At 34.8% G+C, this 24361-nt stretch overlaps 1 protein-coding gene across 2 annotated transcripts in view; it reads right to left on the reverse strand.

The window, feature by feature from the left end:
* The window catches only part of LOC145680809 (uncharacterized), a 708231-nt gene that overhangs the window by 78339 nt on the left and 605531 nt on the right, over window positions 1-24361 (reverse strand). The window contains exon 1 of one of the 2 annotated variants that reach the window (XM_081751882.1): window positions 6835-6991. The exons of the other annotated variant lie outside the window; for it this stretch is intronic. Coding sequence (XP_081608008.1) covers window positions 6835-6837 — 3 coding nt within the window. The 5' untranslated portion in view covers window positions 6838-6991. Of the gene's footprint in view, window positions 1-6834; window positions 6992-24361 lie in introns of those variants that run through there. 2 annotated transcript variants of the gene reach the window in all.

The following is a 24361-nucleotide window of genomic DNA, read 5'->3' on the forward strand; positions in this document are numbered from 1 at the left end:
ATATTTATAGAAAATAGTAATGCATTGTTTTTCGGTTTTAAGTGCATTACTATTATTATTATTATTATTATTATTATTATTATTTTGTTTTAGCTTTTAATTTGAAGTTGGTTTATATATATAATTATTAAAAGTTTTAAATAAATTACAATATACAGTATATTTTTTCTGTAAATTATATACTTCTGTAATTCCGACTTCTAAAAAGATTTTTTCATTTTCATTAGCTATATAACGTAATTAATTGTATAGAATTCTGTTGGATCACTTTAACATAGACAGATAATGAATGTGCTGATGTTATATTTTTTATCCTTTTTCTCTTGGTCTATCAGTAATATCTGAAAGTATTAGTTTTTGTAATTTTATTTGTGAACTATACATCTTATTTTAAAGCTTGCAACTAAACATTGCTAATGCCTTATAATCTTATTTTGTGATCAAAAGGATATATATTCTCTATATGCAATAAGCAATCATGATCAATGTTTGAAACTGGGTGTATGGTGTTTGCCTTATCGTATTTTTTATTCGAAATGTCGAATATTTGAATTAAATATATAATGATATAATTATTAAATGTAATCAAAAATGAAGTATATATATATATATATATATATATATATATATATATATATATATATATATATATATATATATATATATATATATATATATATATATATATTAAAATTAATTTTAATACGACGACAACTTGTATCTCGATTGCTTGAACTAAAATCGCCTTCGCCAGGAATTTCCTTTTCTGTTCTCCAGTACTTCCTGAAGAGGAAGGTAATGAGTACGTTGATTTGTATCATATATAGTGATGAGGACGTTACACACTGCTCTTTATACTCGAGAATCCATTGTTTAAAAATAAATACTTTAATGTTTAATATTATTATGCATTGGAAAAATATTTTCTTCATCATTATGTAGTCAACTTATATACAATTAAATACAACATAGCGTCATTTGGAAATAAAAAAGTCCATACAAATTTGGCAACACTGGATTACCTATAGCATCAACGATAATGCTAGTAGGCAAGTCTTATGGTACTTGTAACTTAATGTTTGAAGTTATTTGAACTTATCCTAAATGTTTACTATTATAAGGAAACAATATTCTCAACTCTTTATGCCATAACTTCATAATTGATACCCATTAGCAGTTAGCAGATCCGTAGCTATGGGGGGCAAACGGGGTGGTCTTCCCGCGCGCTGATAGGAAGAAGGTACCAAACGAACAAGAAGAAAGACAAAGTGTTGGAAATGAGTAAACGACGCGTAGTCCTGAAAACGTTATGACGCCCTATTAAATCAACATTGTTCTCGGTTTGAAAAAAAAAATGATTTGTAACACTTTCGATCCGAGAGGGTATTTAAATTATTAAAGCCCTGTGTCTGGCACAAAATAAAGGTTATTTTAAAAAATTATATCTACCTAAGTTTTTATTCGAATGTTTTGCAACTTTGGGACATGAAAGTAGAAATAGTAATCTATCAGAAGAAAAAGTATCATGTACTTGCAGCTTTTGTGTCCCACGCAGCAAAAGGCTCATTTGATAGATATTTTCCCACTTTATCAGATAGTCCCGCTGCATTACAATTGTTTCTCCTTTCTTCAGTTTTTTAGCAAATGGTGCACGCGGCATTTCTTTTCTATTGGGCATCACAGTACCCACTGCCATGGAATTACAAGCCCACAAATAATCAATCGCGCTTGCGTGTGGAGCGATAGTGATAACGAATGCTTTATTTCTCTCCCTACGATGAATGAAAGGCATTCTTAGACCAGGGCTGCCAGTAGATTATTCACAAAATTACTTTCGCTAATGAAACAGCGTACAGAATTAATTTTTTATTTCGTATTTTAAATTTTAAATGGCCGTGTCGTTCCCGAACGACGCTCGGATTTAACGTAAGTTTACAGCGTGTCGTTCTGGAACTACAATCGGATTGAAAGTTAAAAACTTTCTTGCTCTCTCCTCTCCCCAACGTTTCAATAACAGTCAAAACAAGCTTTTACTTATTATTTGAAAAGATGTTGTATGTGATTTGTTAACGACAATGTAATATACAAGTTGCCGAGTAGTCTACGCAGGAGTGTTTTCAAAATCAAAAACGGTCGAAGTCTGAAATACGTGTTCGGAGTTTTGATGGTGATGTGTTTCCTTAGATATTCACGCCTTTCTACCCAATCGGATTAATCGTAACGGTGAGAATGAATGCTTTGAGAAATTTGCAAAGAAGTCTCGTTCTGAAGTTCCGTTACATTTCACAAAATATTTTTCCCTTAGAAGAATCGAAATTAAAATGTTATTTCTGTGGTCACATACAGAATAAAATCACAGAAAATTAATATTGTTAATAGAAATTAACGCTTTCGCCCATTTTGAACATTTTAAAAACACAGTTTCTAACCCATTAAAATTTCATTTTTTATCAATAGTATGAAACGTTAAAAATAGCTGTGAATTTCCATAACTGTTCTCCAAGTGGATTGATATACAACCAAATATAGTTTTGTGAAGTTTAACAAAAATTTCAAAATAAGTTTCTTGAAAACAGACCTTATTCGTAAAAGAATATATAATGATCGCTTTTAGCTGTTGCAATAGTCTGTTCAAGCAGCTTGATAAAGCTTAAGCGTAGCATAAATGAAAAACTACTTGTTTTACATGTAAAACAAATTAAAAAAATAAAACCTTGCTCCGGTGAGTCTAGGAGGCGCCGAATTTTATTTTTCACCGGACACCGAAATCTCTAGCTACAACCCGTCAGCTACAATTTTGAGATATGTTATACCTTTAAATGGACAATCTTAATCTGTTTCCAGAATGTTGAAACCCTAGTTTGTAGTTGGGGAGCATTCCTAGTTAGCTTTATTATCTATCAGACAAGTTGAAACTGCATAAGTCACTAAGCTGTACAGTCACTGGATATTTAATTAACATAAGGTTCAAACAATCAACCTCTATGTAATATTTTTGAACTTTAATCACTGGGAAATCTTGCCAACTGAATTAAAATGTCAGTTATTTCCAATGTAGCTGCATGAAATAAGAAAACAGTGCAATTATCAATGTAGTCTAGAAACTTACGCCCCTTTGGTTTTGAATTAATATTCAATCATACAAGATATTGCTTTATATACCATTCAATAGAGGGGCTTGACCCGGAAAAGCCGAATTAAGTAAAGAAAAAATAGATAAGTAAATAATCATACATTCTGCTAAACCTGACACACTAGTTTAGCTATTGTCGATAAAAATGCTTGTAACATTGAAAAATAAATACTCTTTTAGAGCAAAAAAGTAAGTAATTTGGTACAATTTTGTAAGTAAAATTTAAGTACCTTATATTAATTAAAGGTATTTTAAGTTATTGCATCATTTTCCTACTGTCAGAAGTAAGTATGTGACATTATCAAGAATTAGTCTTAACTATAAAAATCAAAGTATTTCAAGTATTACGGGAATATAATAATTAGAGTTAGGATTTAGAGGATTTTGCAGTTTTTCGATGAATAGAAACACTCCTCATTACTATATAATTTTATTTAATTAAAAGTTGATTGATTTAGAACAAAATTATTTTTACCAGTTTCTGTGCATAAATGCATTTCTTACATTTTTAGCATATTGATGTGCATTTTTATTATGTATTTATTATTTTAAATGTATATATCCTAAATGTTTAGGGGGGCACGGTGCCATAGTGGTAGAGCATTAACCTCTGGTGGATGGGTTCCTTGTTTCGATCCCAGCTTGCACCAAGTGAGATTTGTGGTAGATAGAAATTCCGTGTGTGCGGGCTTTCTCGAAGTTCTTTCGTTTCCTCTCACTTTCTTCATTCCACTGTTTCATTCATTTCTCATCATTACCGTCTCATCATCCCGACATAATCAAGGGATTTTATTTTTTCTAAATATTTATGGGAAAATTAGAAATGAAACAAAATACAATGTTCTGTAGGTTAGGTTCAGTTCACATTATGAAAATGACATATCCATCTTTCTCCTCTTCTATTCTGCGTTGTTGACACTTGCAATTACATGAATCACATCTCCCCCTTCCCTTTGACAGTGTAAATATTTAAACTTTTCAACTGTGTAAATATTTTAATGCATTGGTCAGTTTGATTAACCATTGAGACTGACAATTTTGTATAACGCGAACCTTTGTTAACCCAAAATATCTAGATATTAAAAGTTGCACCTTCGTAAAAAAAAATAGTTTTGTTTCACATTTGTTGATGTAGAAGTTTTACAGAATACTATTTTCTAGTGCAGGGTTTCTCAACCTGTGGGTCGCTAACCCTGGGAAGGGGGTCGAGAGAGGGTTTCATGAGTGTCGCGAAGATAAGCGGAAGAAGTAAATATAATTAGAATCTAACACCAGAAAATATTTTTAGATATTATTTTGATTTTTGTTCTGATAGGCATATTTTTGTTTTATACATAGTTAAGAACAGCAAAAAATAGGTCTACTAAACATTTTCAATAGGTGTAGAGCATTTTAAAAATCAATTTAAATGAAAGGGGTACGCTAATGAGCCTGCATATTAAAATACCGGAAAAATTACAACAGTACATTGTATATTTGTAATTTTGGGCAATAAGATTTTCTAAATATGTACTAGGCTGGCTGATTTTACTATCAGAAGAAGAGAAAGAAATGTTTTAAATAATATGATTGTCAATATATATAAAGATATTCAAATGTTCTAAGAAAAAATAATAAGATTGTCGATACGAGGTGGTCAGGGGCAACCAGAAGATTTGATATAAAAATAAATGGAATCAATAAAAAGACGGAGTATGTATTGTTTAATGGCTCAATTATAAATCAAAAAAGAACAAGTGATCTTATATATATTTATCGTTGTAAAATACAAATGCAACAGAACCTATATATTGAAATACAATTAAAATTGAAAGCTAATATGACACCTGAGCAAAGTGTGATTTCACCAATGCCGTAATTTCCGGTTTGATCTTCGTGGCGCACATTATCAAATCATTTAAAATACTAAATATCTCTTTAAGAAGTGTCCAAGCTGTTTTAGCCAAAATTAGAAATCTCTTCTTTTTTTTTTTATTCTCAAACTCTTTCCACTTTGAAACAGTATGACGAATCAGATTCGATATTTGTAATGTGAATGAACTTAACAAATTCGGTTTTAATTCATTCACTTTTAGGGAAATTACTGTATCCACTACATGTATAAGTTGAGTTAATTTTGAGTTTATCGTCCCTTTCAGCAGCGAGGCTATATGATTTGTGGACCTACTGATTAACGTGGAATCCGAACCACATGAGCTCCCGCCGGGAATCGGACCCGGGTCTCTCACGCCAAAGGCGCGTACGCCACTACATATATGAAATGGATTTTACTATTGCAGATGAATATCGTGAGATTTCCGCAATAGGTATATTAAAAATCCCACACAAGCTTATTACAAACCAGAAATTATAAAGGAGTCACTGAAAAGAGAATGTGAAAAAATGGGCGTCGTGATAGGAATTAGGTTGAGAAGCACTACTCTAGTAGCCTATTAGATGTGTGATACGGAAGTTGCAACTGATAGATGCTTTACTTTGTGACAGTATGTGCAGAGAAAGAGCTGAGACATAGAAACAGTTAAAAAAAAAAAAAAAAAAAGACTGTGTGAGAAATGGACGTATGCAGGAGATGAGTCCTGGGGGACCGGATCTTTTCCCGAAATTCCCATTTTTCTTCAAATTTAGTCTAATTTTAGAGTCGATTTTACAAATCTTAATATAATTCTCTTTCATATTAAATTTGGACCCTCCAAAGCTATGAATCACTACTGAAATAAATGATGAAGTTCTACTAAGTTCTACTTTTTAGCATTTCGTTCCAGTTTCACTGTTATTTTCTCTCCTTTGAAAGACAATAGCTACTGTAGTTCGAAAACACCACATGAGTCGCGTTGATGGCCCCTACCAAACTCTAATATCTCTGACCTTCCTTATTCTAGGCATAAGTACGACATTGATTGATCAAGTAGATTTCTTTCCCCATCTGCTGATTGGTTCTGTTGTATTCCTTGACTCTTACGTAAGCCCAGTAACTTCATTCAGAAAGTAATGTATATATCCAGATCAAACACATATTGACTGGTCAAAATACGTATAATATTCTACATGTTTGCAGTATCTAGATACATTTTACAATTTTACTTACCGAATTATTTTTTGTGTTTATCCTAACAATTCCTGCACATTCATTCCAATATATTATTAATGCTTTACACATTTTAAATAAAGATGTGGAGAAATTTTATTTAATATACGTTTGACTCGCTTCGTTGAGAGCGGCTATAGGAAATAACATTCTAAGTGGAAACACATTTCAACTGTTCCCTTTCCCCCTTCAGAAATGAATTGTTTTAAGATGCAGAAACACATGTTATTTTAAATGAAGAGTTTCCATACATGCCAAGGTTTAGCTCTATGATTTCAGAACTCGTCAGACTCTCTATTTTAGGTCTACAATTTAAACCTGTTTTGTCTCCCTTCATTAGGATAGTTCTATATCAAAGTGAAATAGTAAAAAGAGACAGCAAGAACTAAGTGCTAGTTATATTCAAAATCTTATTTTAAAATGTTCAGTTGTTTTGTTCCAAAAAGGCGAAGAACAACGTCCGCTTCTTATAATGTGATATTTAATATAGTTTTTCATTAGTTTTCTAGAGATACGTTGTAGGCATATTTATTAGATAAATTTTACGCAATATAAATTTAACGACATAAATTGAACATAACAGAAAATTGACTATAAACTTAGGCAAGTTACTTACCATAGCACACTGTTGCAACGTTTAACAGACGATCCAAAACACAAAGAAAAAAATATTCTGCCTACTCGCAATATTAAACCGTACGAAATCTTCAAGTATATATATCTTTTTAGCTTCTATTTTCAAGTTAAAATATGTACAAACTAGGAAAAATAATGAAATTAATGTAGGTAATAATCTACTAATTATGTGTTAACGAAATTTTCTTTCAAGACTGAAAGTTCGATAAGATATAGATGTTTTCATCTAACACCTACAAGGAAGTGTTTTTAGAAACACTGGTAATTTGGTATTCATTATGATTTGTTGATAACGCTAAAATATTTTCCTTTGGGAAGGAAAAGTAGCAAAAATATAAGTTCTCAGAAAGATAGGTCATGTTGCAGAAAGCCATGAATAAAAAAAGAAAAAAATCAAATAAATCGATAGCCAATAACCAGAAAGGGCTTTCAATATTTTTATATATAAATAATGGAATATAACGGAATTCAGAACGTGATTTATTTTTTATTTTTTTTTATTTGGACCTAACGATTTTAACGGTAATTATGACTCATATTTAAAGCTACTAATATATTCAATTCATTTAGCCAGCAACATAACTGCTAATTACACTAATTTATTTAAACGTAAACGTTATACATGTAAGCCAATATATACAGCTCATATATGTATTTCGTTTATTTATATCAAATAGCGCCAGGCAATATATAAGAAAACAATGCATCTTGCAGTTGTGTTCCAGAAAACAAAAGATCATATGTAAGTATTTGTAAAGTCATATGGTTATCAAGAAAGCTTCGAACTAACGTTATTGAGTGCAAGTAATCCAGTATTTAACTCATAAAGGTAATTACTGTAATTATTACAATTACAAACTATGATATGCATAAGTGTCGGAGTATTATAAGACAGCTTTGTCCGTCCGTCTGTGAATAGGTATCAGAGCAGGAATGCAAGAAATACCGAAAAACGTTTCTTTCTGTAAAAATATATATATATATTGCAATCAATTGAGCGTGCCAAGTATAAATTTCATCTCCTTAGTTAATTCTCTATTCAAACCGCAATTGGTTCAAATTAGCCATTTGCAATTTCTACGTACATTTGTCACCATAAAACGAAAACGGTAACATATAACGAGAAGCGGTTCTTCCCAAACGATTCAGCGTCTCAAGACAATACGTACAACACAACTATCCACAACACTCTTTCAAAACGAGAACTGCTTCAGATTAACTATTACTTCTGGTTTCAGTACTAATTTCCATAAAGCAAGAACGGTAATAGATATCGAGATGCCGTTTTCTGTAACTTAATTCAGCTTCCCAAGGATATGTTTCTTCTCCTACATTAACCCTCTATTGAAACCTAAAGTAGGACATTTGTGGTGTCAACATTATTCTCCATAGAACAAATATGCTAATAGGCAACGTCAAACCATTTTCCCCATTCTGTTCATGGTTACAAGAAAAATTACCACCACAATTTGGAAAATTTTACCAAGACCGGAAGTGGTTTAAATTTCTAATACGTTCGGTTTAAATAGTGATTTCCATAGCACAAAAACGGCAAGAGATGTCGAAATGTGTTTTTAACAATCTTTTAGGTTTGCCAAAAATAAGTTCCATCTTTTCGGTTAACCATCCATTCTGACCGGTATTAGTTCAAATTAATTACTTCCAGTTTCAGCATTTATCTTCACAAAAACGGCTGTAGCGATTTTACTTACACAGTACTTCACAAATCGATTTTCCAGCAACCCTCATTATTTGCCATAAGTTATATCTCTGCAAAAATCGAGAAAAGCTAGTTAGTTTATTTTTTGGGTGAGTTTTCTTTCCGATGATATATTCAAAATAGTCTCAGATGATCTTATTCAAATTTTAGAAATATAAATATTCCATTAATAAACTGACAATATAACATAACTCATTTGTGGTGAAAAATAGTATGTGGTTTATTCTTGTAATTGAGTGTCTTTACTACGATTTTCTTTCATGGTAACATGCCATATTTCATTTCTCCTATAAACTGTACGCTGAGTAGTTTATTCTTGTGTTGAGTTTATCGGATGAGTTTCTTAAAAATCATTTGATATAATTTTCTTCTTACTTCATGAACAAATATTTAACACTAGAAGCACTAACCTAGTCTGCCTGACTTTAAGCACTGATGGGTCATTTTGACCCATGCGGGATTTTAATTTGCTAAATAACTGTGCTTCATGCATTGGGCCATATTACAAAGCAAAAATATGTTTTATTAACATGCGGAAATATTATTGTGATTATCTGGCTCTACCGATAGTGTGTTCTGCTGTAAACTATCGTTTCGGGTTCGATTCTTCCTGGGTATAGGAGAAAATATTTACCTAAGCTATAAGCTCCGAAGGTTAATTTAGCCTTGAAAAATTAATTTCGTGGGTACCCTAAATAATAATAATAATGATAATAATAATAATAATAATAATAATAATAATAATAATAATAATAATAATAAATTAACAATATTTACATAATCATGTCATAACTGACCAGATGTGATTAACAGTAAGTAATACATTTACATTTGTCACTTGTATGAAAAGAAAAATCAAAATACTCAATCAGCAGTTCTAATATGTACGTACGTAATAATAATATGTCTTATCCCTTTCACTTATTTCTGCAGTCAACGAAAACCATATCCTGAAATATTACAAACATATCGTTGATAGTTCGCATACACTTACTTGGATTGGACATCAACACATTTGAACACCACAACTTCGTCACGGTTGAGCATGTGCACTTTCCACATTCAGGCTTCAGGCATCCCATGCACACGTCACGAGTTTTGTTCCCGGAACAATTTCCAACGCCGCAACACACTCGCTTCTCCAATACTCTTGAGTTTTTATTCTCGTTTATCATGAGTGTTATTATTATTTTTTTGTGCTATTGATAGTAGTCGATTTCTGATATCCATATATGGGGCAAGAAGTTCCATGGATAGCTCGAGAGAGCTTCCTCGTGGCTAAGCATTTAGCGCACGCGCCTTTGGAGTGGGAGACCCGGGTTCGATTCCCAGCGGTAGCTCATGGGGTTCAGTTTCCACGTTAATCAGTAGGTCCACTTCTCATATAGCCTCGCTGATAAAAGGGGCGCCAAACTGGAATCAACTGAACTCATGGCTAGCTCGAGGATGAAATCTCTTGCTTTGATGTCAAATCTGAGGTAATTCATAATTTCTGAAAATCTATCTTCATAGTTTCTCTGAAAAATGGACCCCAGATTTTGTTCCAAAGGCTCCTTTTTGAATTCGATTTGGTGCTGTATGTTCTTCGAGAGTATAGAGCAAAATGCCTCTATTTCCTCTAATATGATTGACCATGTAGGATCACCTGACTTCAAACGGGCTTCCTCTTCTTTGCATCGTTTTATATACCGGCATCTAAGAATGTTCTCACTTATCACGAGGCGCCAAACGCTGCACAAACTCTCTTCAGATATATTGCGTAAATTAAACATAACTTTCTTACAAGGCAGTCTGTATTCTTTATTATAAAAATATCTAAGATATATTGCGCTTTGCAAGATAAGTTGGTCCGTTTGTATATCGTAGAATATTCTGGATTGAACGACTTACTGCTGTATGTGGACCGTGTCCGTGAGTGACTAGTCTCCATAGTGTTCCATCAGCAGCACGTTCTTCAAAGACTATGGGAAATCTGTGAGCTTGCTCTGACGAAAATGAATACCTTGATCTGTATTTTCTTTTGAAGATCTTGGATTACCATCTACTCGACCACAAACACGAGGAGGTCCGTGTCCTCAAACAGCAACAGTAGCGGTAGAATAGAGGATTTTTCACTTGAATCCACTGAATCGCCATCACTTGATTCAGTGGACTATTCCACATTATAAGAAGGACTATTTCACCTCATGGAATAGTGACCCAAATGATATAATATCTTAAAATGCAGATAAGACTACAGGTAGATATTTCGTTGTCGTAGCACAACGTTTGGTTTAGGAACAAAAGGATAAAAGTGTAACAAACCCACACAAATAAGAAGCTGGATCAAAATGACCCAGCCGTGTTTAAATGTATAAGACTAGAATTCTCGAAAGTTATCTACCGTACATCGTTGAAAATTTCTATATATTTACATCTCAAATAATAATGAAAAATCACGTTTTTAAAAAAGATTCCATTCATTATTACCGATATAAGAAAGAAAGAGCAAAATGTTTTGGGTTTAAATTGAGCCCCCCCTCCCCCCGTGCTCCTAGCGTTAATTAATATCCTAACACTACTGCGAAACTCGTTTGCTCTTAAAGTTCTACGAGGGGTATTTTATTCTTGAGGATGAGTTTTTTCTTACATTTTTTTTGAGAAATGACAGAGGATTTCTACTTACTTCATAAATGAATGTTTCATTAAAACCATGACAATAAGGTACAACTCATTAGTCTTGAATAAATCTACGGGGGATAGTTTTTTCTTGAGATGGGTTTCTCTGTATGATACTTTCTTAAAAACGATTCAGAGGATTTTCCTTGTATTTCATAAATAAGTGTCATAACTATTCTTACAATATTGCAAAAATTGACAATATGATTAATAAGGGACAATATGATTAAGGGATAGTAACCCTTGAGGTGTTTTATTTTTATTTATTTATTATTATTATTATTATTATTATTATTATTATTATTATTATTATTTTACATTTTTGTAAAATACCGCTCATGTGATTTCGTTATTATTTTGTAAACAGATATATCATTAATAGCCCTAACATATGGTATAAGTTATTTCTTATGGAGAAAGTTTAGCAAGGTAGTATTTATCTTCTATTCGCATATTGCACTTACAACTAAAACAAGATCATTTTGTTACACCTTGTATATAAGTTGACTATAATCATTTTTAGTTCTAAATGAAGAGTTAAAGTAAATAATTAAGGGAAATATATGAACTGAATCAAGTGCATGTTAAATATTATAAGAAAAACTATTTTATCAACTTAATATTTAGATATTAGTATTCTAAATGGATTACCTTTCGTTATGATGCTCTAAATTAACCCTTTCCGGATCCCGGCTTTTTGGGCTATTTTTTTGACATTCAGTCAAGCAACTACTGCATCGTCACTATTTATCCTAGGATCATGGTTCATACCCCATTCTCTTCAAAATAGAGCTGGCTTTCAAATGGTACCACTTGCATGCTCATACCATATACCAGAAGCGGGAAAAATTATGTCAAAGTGAAAATTTTGGAGGGTAATTTTTTTTTCTCGAACTTTGGCCCCCTGGACCCCCCTTGTGTAAACATAGCCATCTAAAAAAAATCTGATAAATAGTGCTTGGTATACTGAATGTGTGTGCCAAATTTCAAGTTTCTATCTTGAATAGTAAGGGTGGGAGAAATTTTATCAAGAATTCCCACAATGCCCCAAATTACCACAAAACACTATGATCTCAGGGAAAAAATTTCCTGACACAACCCTATTTACCCTAGGGTCATGTGTCGCCCATATTCTCTTCTCAATAGAACCGCCTTTCAGGCGGTACCATTCACATGTCTCCATCATGTATCTAAGGCGGGAAATTCCCGAAAAAAGGAATTTTTTGGTCTAAAAATCCCTTTTTTCAACTTTTTGGCGCCTCTGGACCCCCCCTGTTTTAACGCAGAAATCTGAAAAAATCTGTTAAATACAACTCGGTGGACTGAATGTTTGTGCACAATTTCAGTCTTCTAGGTGCAAAAATAAGTCCGCCAAAAAAATTCAGAAAATGCACCATGTTACCCTATACAGAATTATATTTTGAAAAAAAAATCACTGTGACGTTCCTAATTACCTTAGAATAATAATTTGACCGTCATTCTCTTCAGAATGGAACTGCCTTTCAGACAGTAGGACTCGCGTGTCTCTGTCATGGATGTGAGGCGGGAAAATCGTGAAAAACGGGATTTTTTGGTCTAAAAATCCCTTTTTTCAATTTTTCCCCCTCTGGACCCCCCTGTTTTAATGCAGATATCTGGAAAAATCTGATAAATACTACTAGGTGGGCTGAATGTTTGTGCACAATTTCAATCTTCTGGGTGCAAAAGTAAGCCCGCCAAAAAAAAAAAAAAAATATACCGAGCATGTCCCATTTTTCCCTACATAGAAGTATATTTTTCAAAAAATCCCTGAGACGTCCCTAATTACCTAGGATAATGATTCGACCGTCATTCTCTTAAAAATGGAACTGCCTTTCAGACGGTATGACTTCCGATCATGTATGTGAGGCGGGAAAATCCTTTGAAACGGGATTTTAGGGGTAAAAATATCCCTTTTTTCACCCCTTTGCCCATCTGGTTCCCCCTCTGTTTCAACTCACAAACCTGAAAGAAAATCTGGTAAATACTACTCGGTGGACTGAATGTTTGTGCAAAATTTCAATCTTCTACGTGGAAAAATAAGCCCACCAAAAAATATTGAACATAGGCTTAGTAAATGAAAAAATAAATTTTAGATTTATGACGTCATCTCCTCCTATGTCTGGACGCAGGAAGGTCTGAAACCATACGTAATGTCTTCTACAATGCCTCCGGACTTAAAAAACAAAAAACCCGGAGGAAAAACCTCAAATAGAAGAGAAATAACGCAATGTACCATGAAAAACGCGTATGGTACAAATTGTACCATAGGATCCCCAAAGGTACCAAATTATCTGTTTTGACGTAAACGAAATTCATCTTGATAAATACTGGTCCATATTTTCTTTGGTGACTTCAACTTTCGACTATTCAAGATTCGCCTAATAACCTCAGACAGTTGAATTTACAGATGATAACTTAAGAGAAAGTTTAGGCGAATCTTGAATTCAAGATTTGCCTAATGCGAATCTTGAATTCAAGATTGGTAGTTCTGACAAGATATGATACAAAAATTTGTAGTTTCTAATGAAACAGAACTACATGTTTGACAAAGAGATATGAAAATGTTTCATGAAGTTACAAAATGCATTACGGAAAACATAGAACGAAGTAACATAAATCCTACGAGAGTTTGCATAAATCAGAAAATAAAATAAATCCTAACTACATATAAAACTATGGGGAACTAAAAAATCATTCCCATTTTGTTTATGTGGGACATCTTCTACACCCAAAATATTTAGACACTTCCAGCAGGAATACAATCATGAAATTTGGCATGATTGTATCCTTGTGGGACTAACCCACAGGAAAATTGCCAAAAGTGATTTTTTTTTGTTTTTGTTTTTAAGGGTTCTAAAGGGGGATGGAGAAATCCCCATGTTATTTAAATGTGCGTTTTCTTGGGATACAGAATATTATCATTTAGATAGTTGAAATATGAAAAGAAACTTGAAGTTTGGCAGAATTGTGGGTTTAAGAGGTTCAACGACGCACAGTGGTCGGAAACTGAGAAAAAGCGGTCAAAAATCAATTTTGTCAACTTCGTCTCCTATGAAATCGGTATTGATATTTGACTATAAGAATATCTCCTGCTACCAAATCCGGAGTTTGAGGACATAGGTATATTTTCGCTGTCTATAAAATGCGTGTTAACATGAACAAATAAAATTGCCGAAAAATCAGTAAAATAATAACCAAACAATATGATATTAATCATTTATATCGTTTCTGAGGTCGATGAAATTGGTTGCATAGTACATTGGACTCAAATACTTGTGTTTAGTGAAGAGTTTTATTTGTTATCTATTGTTATATCATTAATATGATAGATTTGTTAGAGTTACCTACAAGTTACATATACGCTGGTGTTACGAGCTCTGCAGTCTAAGCTTATCCTTGCTTATCTGTAAAATAGAGTTTATTGAGTTGTCCATGAGTAGTACAAAGGTTGAGCATTGGAAATAGCTGCACCCAAGTGCTCCTGGAAAACTCAGCTCTATCTAACTGGAAATGCGCGATTAGCAATGTTGTTGTGGTCGCAATCGAGATCTGCTACCTGAGCCTTACAAAGTGAAAAGGTATATTGTCTGGTACGTAATTTGGATTACCCTTCATCCCTGAATCAAAGTTGTAGTGAACGCCATGCCATGAAAGCCACTGAAATCATACATATTTCAGTGATAAACTATCAACCATGTGGAGTTACTGTATATTACACGTCAGTGCAGTAGTATATAAGATTTTAATATTACCGAAACAACGTAATCCTGAACTAAATTACATTCCAATAAGTATTAGTGTTTCTTCGAAGATGGTGCGAGTGCAAAACCGCGAACTTTAATTTTGTATCCTAAGGCCAAACACGCATTTGTATTACACCGTCTATATTTATTAGCTGGATAGAACAAATCTCAACTCTCTACGATAACCCTGTGCAAACGGGCAACTGCTCGAAATGTCAATACAATATACATCAGAAAATCTATGGCCACGCTTCTAATTTTGTTAAGTTGCGACAATAATAAAACAAAAAAAAACACGTTTAAAAGTGCAAAGTATTGAAGTAAAGCAAATTCGTGCAGAATCTCTCACAAAGTCGCACAACGGACCTTATCAAAATATAAGTGTGACATCGAATGACCATTGGACCATTGGACCATAGAATGACCATGACCATTGGATTTCGTGTCCTAGAAGAGAAAAGATACATTGTCAATTACAACCGTCGTGGAGAGTGAGAAGGTCAAAAGGCTACGGTATATGACTCTCGAATCGGGCCCCCAAATTCCCAGATTGCTCCGTGAAATTTCTCTCGGGGGATTTGCTGAACGAGACACGTGATGGTAAAGAAGAAAAGAAGTGACCTTGAGACTGTGAGGCAAGTTGGGGAGGAGTGGGGTTGGAGGAAACTGGAATAATGGTGCAGAAATAAAATATATTTGAGTATGCTTTTCTAGGGTTATAGGGAATGGTCAATATTTCGTTAAAAGATAAAGTTGGAAACCAATTTGATAATTGTAAACTCGGGAAAGAAAACGATAACCAAGTGGGGTGTTAGACGAGCCAAAACATAGTGAACGTCCCAGAAGGCAGTGTTTCATAGAATGTTGGCACACAAAATACTCTGTGACAATACAATATTGATTTGCAGCAATATGCAATTTATTGGAAGAATATGTGGGTGAAATATAAGTAAACAAAACTATGTCCAAAGGAAATAGTTATACAACTTTGCATATACGTGTTGGTATATTTACAGAATGTTACTTCAATAAAGAAAACATATATTGCGCAAGAAAAAATGATAACAAGTATCGTAAAATTCAATGAAAACAGACCCGTTGCCTTTTCAACTTCTCACCCTCCACAACGGTAGCGATTGACAATGTATCCTTTCTCCTCTAGGACATTAAATCCACTGGTCATGGTCATTCTATGGTCCATTGGTCATTCGATGTCACACTTATATTTTGATAAGGTCCGTTGTGCGACTCTGTGAGTGATTCTGCAGGAATTTGCTTTACTTCAATACCTTGCACTTTTAAACGTGTTTTCTGTTTTATTATTGTCGCAACTTAACAGATTTAGAAGCGTGGCCATATATTTTCCGATGTATTCTATATTGTATTGACATTTTGACCAGTTACCCGTTGGCACAGGGTTATCGTAGAGAATTGAGATTTGTTTTATCTTTTTTATTTAAGAATAGTTTTCATACAATATGCTACTTGACCCTCTTCCATTTGCAAATTTTGAGTTAGACCCCGCCTGGGACCCTGCGCATGCCCCGGGGACACAAATTTTTCATTCAGAAGGTGTTGGCTCTCTACATTAATTTGATATGTATTCGCTGAGTTTACTTACCCGACCGTTTCCAAAAAATCTGACCCGGAATCTGACTTTGTAATGTTTAGTATGGAGCTCAATTATTATCTTTTCACGCTTATATCTCCGCAAGGGTTGGGATCGAAGTTGTATAACTTTTCGTGTTATGGTCTTTTAGGACAAGGTATCCAACGGCCATAGTTTCGACTCGAAGTCACAGTTACACTTGGATAGGTTCCCTCGTAAAACAAATTAGACTGCTTTTTTAAAAGTTTATAGAGATAAGGTGGGTAATGGCAAGGACAGTTGATGAATTCGCCTGGTGGGATTTAGAGCGAACACTGGCGCATTTTCTGTTCAGCTCATCTTTTCTGTTTTCATTTTACTTTATTTAACTTCTTCAACATTGACCGCAACAGCGAACAAAGACTCCGTCCCATCAATATCTGATTGACAGGCCGTACTTCTCCTGAACTTTGGGGCCCATTATTTCTGATTCCGAACGCCTGCGAAATGAATGCTTCAATACAGGGCCGTAACTTGTGGCTGGCAACTTTCCCCCAAAGAGACCTCCCGCCCTTTGATGGGGGGGGGGGCATTTTAAGACAAAATTTTCTCACTCCATATAAGATACGAACATCAAACTATAAATGAAGCATCAAACAGGTTCACTACATTACATAAACAAAATAGCATACAAAACGTAAATAAAACAAGAATGAGTCGTGGGCCCGTTTCAGTAAAAAATGTCTACTATTATAGGCCCTAGGAATAATATTTATTTGTGTGGTATTGAGATTTGTCATTATTGTCCCTTTAATTATTTGACATGTATGAAAGGGACTCAGGGGCGTAACTAACTGCCCCGCAGACCTTGCCGTGCGGGAGGGTCCACTGGGGGGCCATAAAGGGTAAGAGAAAATGGATAGAGGGAGCACAAGAATTAGAAAAGCAACTTTTCTAGAGGTTCCAAAAACGCGTATTAATACTTGCCTCACCAGAAAAAATCTAAGTTTTGGCGCTGCTGAGGATGAATTACTGTCTATATACTTCCTTCATTCAATGGTCCAAATGTTGTTTCCGGACAATAATATAATATTCCAAGAAGTCAATGTGGCAATTTACATAGCTGGATCTGTTCAAAGCATGATTTCACGAGTTATATAAACATCAAGATGAACTACTTCTTCGCTAACTCCCAAAATCTCAAATTTCCACATTATTGCAATTCCGTGATTGGTTCTAGAACTCAGACTCATGAGTAAATAATCCCCTCCATTCTTGCTAACGAAACTACAGTGATGAATCGTTAGGAATGGTTCACAGTTTCTTAAGAATCTCTTCGTAACTTATATTGCTCCAGTCCACAATGAATTAAAGCTATTCTGTAGTAAAACAGAGAATTAAATGTGGTATCAGTATTACTGTATTGTTCATGCAACTTGAATTTTCTAGCTTCAATCATTTTAATAACCACTTGTATTTAAACATGTATTAGTTATTGGTGTATTCGAATATTATGTATTTATTTCCTTTCCTCAATAAATTAATCTAATATATCTGCTGTGGTTATCGTGAAGGAGATAACAACCGAAGGATCATCAACACAACAATGCATTGAAGCCAATAGCTCAGATAACAACGAAACCTTCAGAGCAAGAACAAATATTTCTCACTAGCATGTAAGAGAAACTTAATGTTGGGACTATAAGAAAGGATGTTGAGGTACATAAAAATACACGAAATAATCTACAAGAATTAACTAATGTTTATGTAACGTTCAGAGAGCGTGTGCATGATTACTGCGTTTAGATTTAATGATATAGAAAGAAATGCTGAAATGTTACAAAGTATTTTCTTCGGAAACAAAATGAACGTATAGTTTGCTCTTGCCTTCAAGAGCCCCAAGAAGTATGTTATCAAAGTCTTTCAAAGTAAAACTCGAAACACTTCGCATTAATTTTCCATGCGTGCTACGTGTTCCGCTTATCTCCTCCTAGTCATCTTAATCTAATCGCTCTTATAATATCCGAGAAAGTTCAAAGATATTAGATGTAATATACAACTTTCTCCATTTATCTTCTTCTTGGTCTCCTTTGATTCCAAATATTTCACAAGTTGTTTTCGAATATCAAGCATTCTCAGAGGATTATAGCCAATATCGTAGTGTAGAATACCCGCTTCCTTTCAAAAGAATCAGACTATAAATATGTCACTACTGACAAACTTCGATAGGTTGTAAAACCTAAAGATTGCAATTAGGCTAAAATATGGGGCTAGAAGGATGGCTATGATGGGCTATGATGAAAGAACCATAGTGCGCTTTGAATGGCAAAGATCTTCAGCTCCGAAATAAAAATCGAGGAATGAACCTGAGGAATGAATCTGAGGATTGAGAGAATGAACATGAGGGTTTTTCCTTAAGATCAATGATATGTGGTCATGTCATCCAATTCGGTGACATATAGTATAGCGCTTTACTTTCTTATATTTCAACAAGACAAATGCTTTGTAGTCACTGCGGTGGTTTGAAGCTGGAGGAAGCTGTAGCGAATAGAGGCAGACAGATGGTTAGGCTGCCGAAAGACCATCATAAACAAGATAAGATGATTTTTTTGAGAAATTTTCCTGTGACCTAGGCTCCGGTTCTCAAACCTACGCATCATAATAATACAGTTTCATACATGGGCCTTCATAATTTTATTTTTTTAAAACTTATTTATGAGCCAGACTCCCATTTCCAATTGCCTTGACTAACTGGCGTCCAGGATTTTTCGAGCCGGACAAGAGGAATATTGACAGAAATTCATTATGTGTTACTTAGGTTGTTACTTTAAAACTTCAGGTTTTTCTTTTCGATAACCTCACACGAAATAGTCTTCTAAATATGCAAAAAAAAGTTTATTTATTTTCTTCTCCCCTTCAGATAGGCCTCGGTCCCCGGGCTGCCCCCCTAATTTTTTACTGCCCGGTAAACTTTTCAAGGTAGGCTTGCAAATAAACCATAATATGGTGATGAACTATAATATGGTTGGATTAGCAGCCCCTCTAACTTCTACAGGGCCCCCCTACATTTTAGGATCGGCTGCAAGCCAGCCCTCAGCTCTGAGATGATTAATGTTTGGTATACGTTAGTACATTTGCAAAAGATTATATCGTGAAAGTACAGAGTCTTCCAAAAGTCCTGCAAAAATGTAAAAAGATGTAACTTTGAAAGTACTACTTACAATTTTGTATTTTGTTTCTAGTGTTTAGTGGAAATGTTAAAATATTTGTTGGCAACAATGAGCAGATGTAAACGTTGGCGTCGTAATCGCAAATCAAGTCACAAAGATGGCGTCTACTCAAGAGAAAACGCAGTGTGTGGCGTGGTTTTGTAAGTTAAAATCTAGTGTTTTGGTGAGAAGAAAATTCCGACAAAAATATCAGAAACAACCACCTGCAAGTTCAAGAATCAAGAGATGGTACGATAAGTTCCAAACTACTGGAAGTGTCTTGGACTTGCCTCGTAGCGGAAGGCCAACAACTAGTGTTGATGTGATTCAGTCCGTGCAGGAAAGCGTGTTGCGAAGTCCAAAGAAATCGTTGAAACGCAGAACCTGCGAGTGCTGCGAGCGCTAGAGCTGCGAGTGCCAATGACAACACAACACAATATTGTTCGTAAGAAAATAAAGGGAAAGCCTTACAAGTTGAAACTTGTAAAGGAATTGACGGAAGAAAACTGTGACATAAAAAGTAAGTTTTGTGAAATGATGCTTGCTCGGTTGAACAGTGATCCAGGGCTTCTTGCAAAGTTACTGTTCTCAGATGAATCCACGTTTCATATGTCTGGTGAGATAAACCGACACAATTGTAGAATCTGGGGAATTGAGAATCCACACGAATTTGAGACACATTCGTGACTCTCCTAAGTTAAATGTGTGGTGTGCCGTTTCAATAAAACACTGCATTGGACCTTTCTTCTTTGATGAAGACACGGTGAATGGCGCCAACTGCCTCGATATGCTAAGAAACTTTCTTGTTCCGGAGCTTCGGAAGCTAGGCATCATCAATTAGGTTCACCTACAACAGGATGAAACCCCTCCGCATTTTTCCCGAGACGTGCGAGAATTCCTTGATAAGCAATTTCCCAACAAATGGATTGGCCGAAGAGGAGTAATCAATTGCCTGCGTGATCGCCAGATCTCACGCCTTGTGACTACTGGCTTTGGGGACATGTGAAGACAGAAGTTTACAAGTAAAAACCGAAAGATGTTCAGGGCCTCCGGAAGAAGATACGTAGTGTGATTGGGAGTATTACGGATGAAGCACGTCGAAATGCCATTCTTGGATTCCCGAAAATGCTTCAGCAATGTTTTTACGTAAATGGTGCTCAGCTGGATGTTTGGCGTTGACAAAATGGTTCGAAACAAAATTTCAGACTTTCTTACAAGTCCACTAAAAGTTTTGCACAGATACAATAAATGGTTAGAAAGTTACAGCTCTTTAAGTTTTCGCAGGACTTTCGGAAGACCATGTACAGTATTGTGTAATGTGTACTGAGGTCTACAAGTAAAAAAAATCATACATAAAAGCAAAGGTTTTAAGAGTTCAGCCTTTGTTAAGTTTCGTCCAGTGCTCAATTCTAGTGTGAGTGGTACCTGGTTCGAATTCAAGCCATATCAATTTGTAATGGACAACATCATGTGCGTGGGTTTTCTCACGATTCAGACGTTTCCTCCCACATGACCAGTCCAACGATTCTTTTATAATCATTCACTCTCATTAATCATCCATCTCCCTTTACCTACAGGATATATTCGAGAAACATAAAAGTAGAAACTTCATTTTATTTAATTCCTTAATAAGCCACTATAACTAGTTTGTTATCATTACTGTGAGACCATACCTGTTTATTTGTTGGTTTAAATATAAACTCATATGCTCAAAACACTTCAGCCAATTTGGAAATGTTCACATGGACTAATATAAACAATTTACGAGTATGTTTCATTTCTAAAGAGAACGACCATAAACGCGAAGATAGTATGATGAAATAATATTGCTAATGTGTAAAGTAGTTCGATAATAGCACTGGTAAATTATCAGAATGCTCATATCATCATCGTAAGTTTCTGCGTCCTTGTGTTGAACTCAGTAGAGAATTTAGATTACTTTTACATAGAGAAATGTTTTTTGTTTCATGTAATAAGTTCCTTGGACTTTCCCCTGAGCGCATAACTATCGAATCCAGGATGAACTTGCATATGAGAAATTATCACTCTACTATCAAATAACTATGTTCTTATATTATTGCTTTTTTTGTATAACATTCACTTCCTAAGGTCGGTCGGTGACCGAAACATGAGAATATTAATTACTTTCTTACTTCAGGCTACAAACAATGTAAATAATATAGCAAATTAGTACACTTCAACTTTGTCCTAAGATGTGCAAGTATATTCAAATAATTGATAATAAATATATAAATATATAGCTCGCTTTTTAAATAAACCTTAAATTCTGTTACGAACGTACTTTTTTTATTCTTTGTGTTATTAGCAACGTCGTACACATTTGAAAAACATGCATCGTACCTTCCGCTAAGCCGTTTCCCTAGTGAGTGGCACACGAGTAGCAGACCCTATACCGACCCTGTTTTCCCCTGTACCGACCTGTGACGTACAAACATGGTGGCCGTTGTTTTAAGCGCACGAGTAGCAGGCCGGAATTCAATCGCAAATTTCGACTAGTTAGAAACGTCGCATGAGCGAAAGGAAGTGTTCTCCGTAATCAGCTAGCTCTGAAGCTTTTTTTATGCAATGAAAAAAAAAATAAGTGGAAATGTCCATTATACCCAGTCCATCCCCGTGTTTTCGAAAGAGGAACCAATCTTGTACTTGTAGAAGCGTCACAAAAGTGGCGCAAAAGAACGTTGCCACTGTCTTTGAAAAGACTTATCGGCAATTTACAAAGGTAATTGAACGTGTAAAATGTAATGATTTGAGTAGTAGAAAAATGATGAAAGTAATAAGATGAGTACAAAGGTATATGACATATGCAAAGTAAGAAGTATGATAAAGTAAAAAAGACGTGAAAAAAGTAATGTCACAATCGGGAAAAAGTCAAATCGGGAGAGAAATACGACACAATAGGGTAAAGGTCAAAATCGGGAGAGAAGTTCGAACAGTTATAGAGGGCTGAAGGCCAAGATAGACAGGGCAAAAGGTAGAGAAGAGGGGGAGTGTAAAATGAACGGAAAAAAGTGTTGAAGAAAGAAGGGAATGTATGAACGTGTAAGTGGAAAAAAGAATGTAAGTGTAGTGTATATGTATAGAAAGGCCCACTCAACTCAAGGGGAACCAATAATTCCATAAAATACTATTGGCGCTAGTAGCTAATCACTCAGTGTCAAGGCATTCACCTCTTCCTCCTTGCAGTAGCTAAGTAAACACTACAGGGTAGGAAACTATTTCCAATTACCAAGAATCTCGTAAACAGTAAAAACTACGGAATGGAGGTCTCAATCTCTAACAGTTACAAACTAAGTATTATCAAGACATCGTATATAATTTAATTTGAGGTTAAAGTTTTTACTCTACATTACCATAGGCTCTCGTCAATTCCAATTGAGCGGATTAAAGGTTGACTAAATTCTAACTTCATATTTATAAAGCATTGAGGTGATAACCAATCAAACTTAAAGTGAAATAGTCCAGGTCCTCCGCAATATCCATTAAACTGAATGCAACACTTAGTAATTATATAAATTATTATATCTAAATGTGAAGAATAAATATTATAAAATATATTCGAGAACTGTGAAAGAAATAGTCGTATAAAACGCTTGCCAAGTACGGAAGAAAAATAACTTGTTGTAGTAATTAATTACTTGTTTTTTTTAAAAAATATATTGGTTAACGTATCATACATTGGAAGGCTGATAAAAAAAATCTTAGATTTTACTCCTAACAAGGAGGGTGTCCGAAGTGTGAATCTCAGATTTTAAAAATGTTTGTGTAGATCGTTAGGGGGGCTCATGGAATAAAGATCGGCACAACAAATTTCGGCGGAACCCCATATTTGGGTGGCTCAGTGCCCCATTTTCGATTTTCGGCTTTCGTACTTAAAATCGGCCTTTTGATTTGAAAATTGACTTATTGTTGTCGACAATCGTTATCATTTGTCTTCATTTGCGTAAAGATATTTCAATTATGGGTCGCGGATCCTTGTGTGTGTGTGTGGGTCCCCATTGGCGGATCTAGAAGCTAAAAACTGGGGGAAGCCGACCCCAGGCTATGATACTATATCATGAGTTTACTATAAACTTTCATAATATATAAATAGTAGCTTCAATTATTTTTGGCACTAAAAAAACTGGGAGCTGCTTCCCCGGCTCCGGGCTAGATCCGCCACTGGGGTCCCCTTCACAAGTGTGATGCATATTCCCCCTTCATTTTGGCGAGGTCAATTCAAATATGTCAATAACAGTTTTTTGAGGAGCACATGTGCGGCACAGGTCTCTACCTAGTTTCTGGATGCCGAATCACAAGTTGAAAGATAACTGAATGGCTTGAAATAGAACTGAAGGGCCGAAGTTTGGCAGAATTCGTACTTACTTTATGTATTGTATGTTTTATGGAAATGAAACTGCTCGAAAAAGTGTTCCGCGCAAAGACTTTTGCAGCGCCAACTACATTACAGGAGTGTTATATCTTCGCACTCATCACATATGATAGTGTCGTTTAAGGAAAATGAGAAACTCACTGGATTAACAAATTCTGACGGCCTCGCATCTACATAT

Source organism: Thermobia domestica, chromosome 3 (assembly GCF_964235325.1).
Source record: "Thermobia domestica chromosome 3, izTheDome1.hap1.1, whole genome shotgun sequence".
Taxonomy (NCBI): domain Eukaryota; kingdom Metazoa; phylum Arthropoda; class Insecta; order Zygentoma; family Lepismatidae; genus Thermobia; species Thermobia domestica.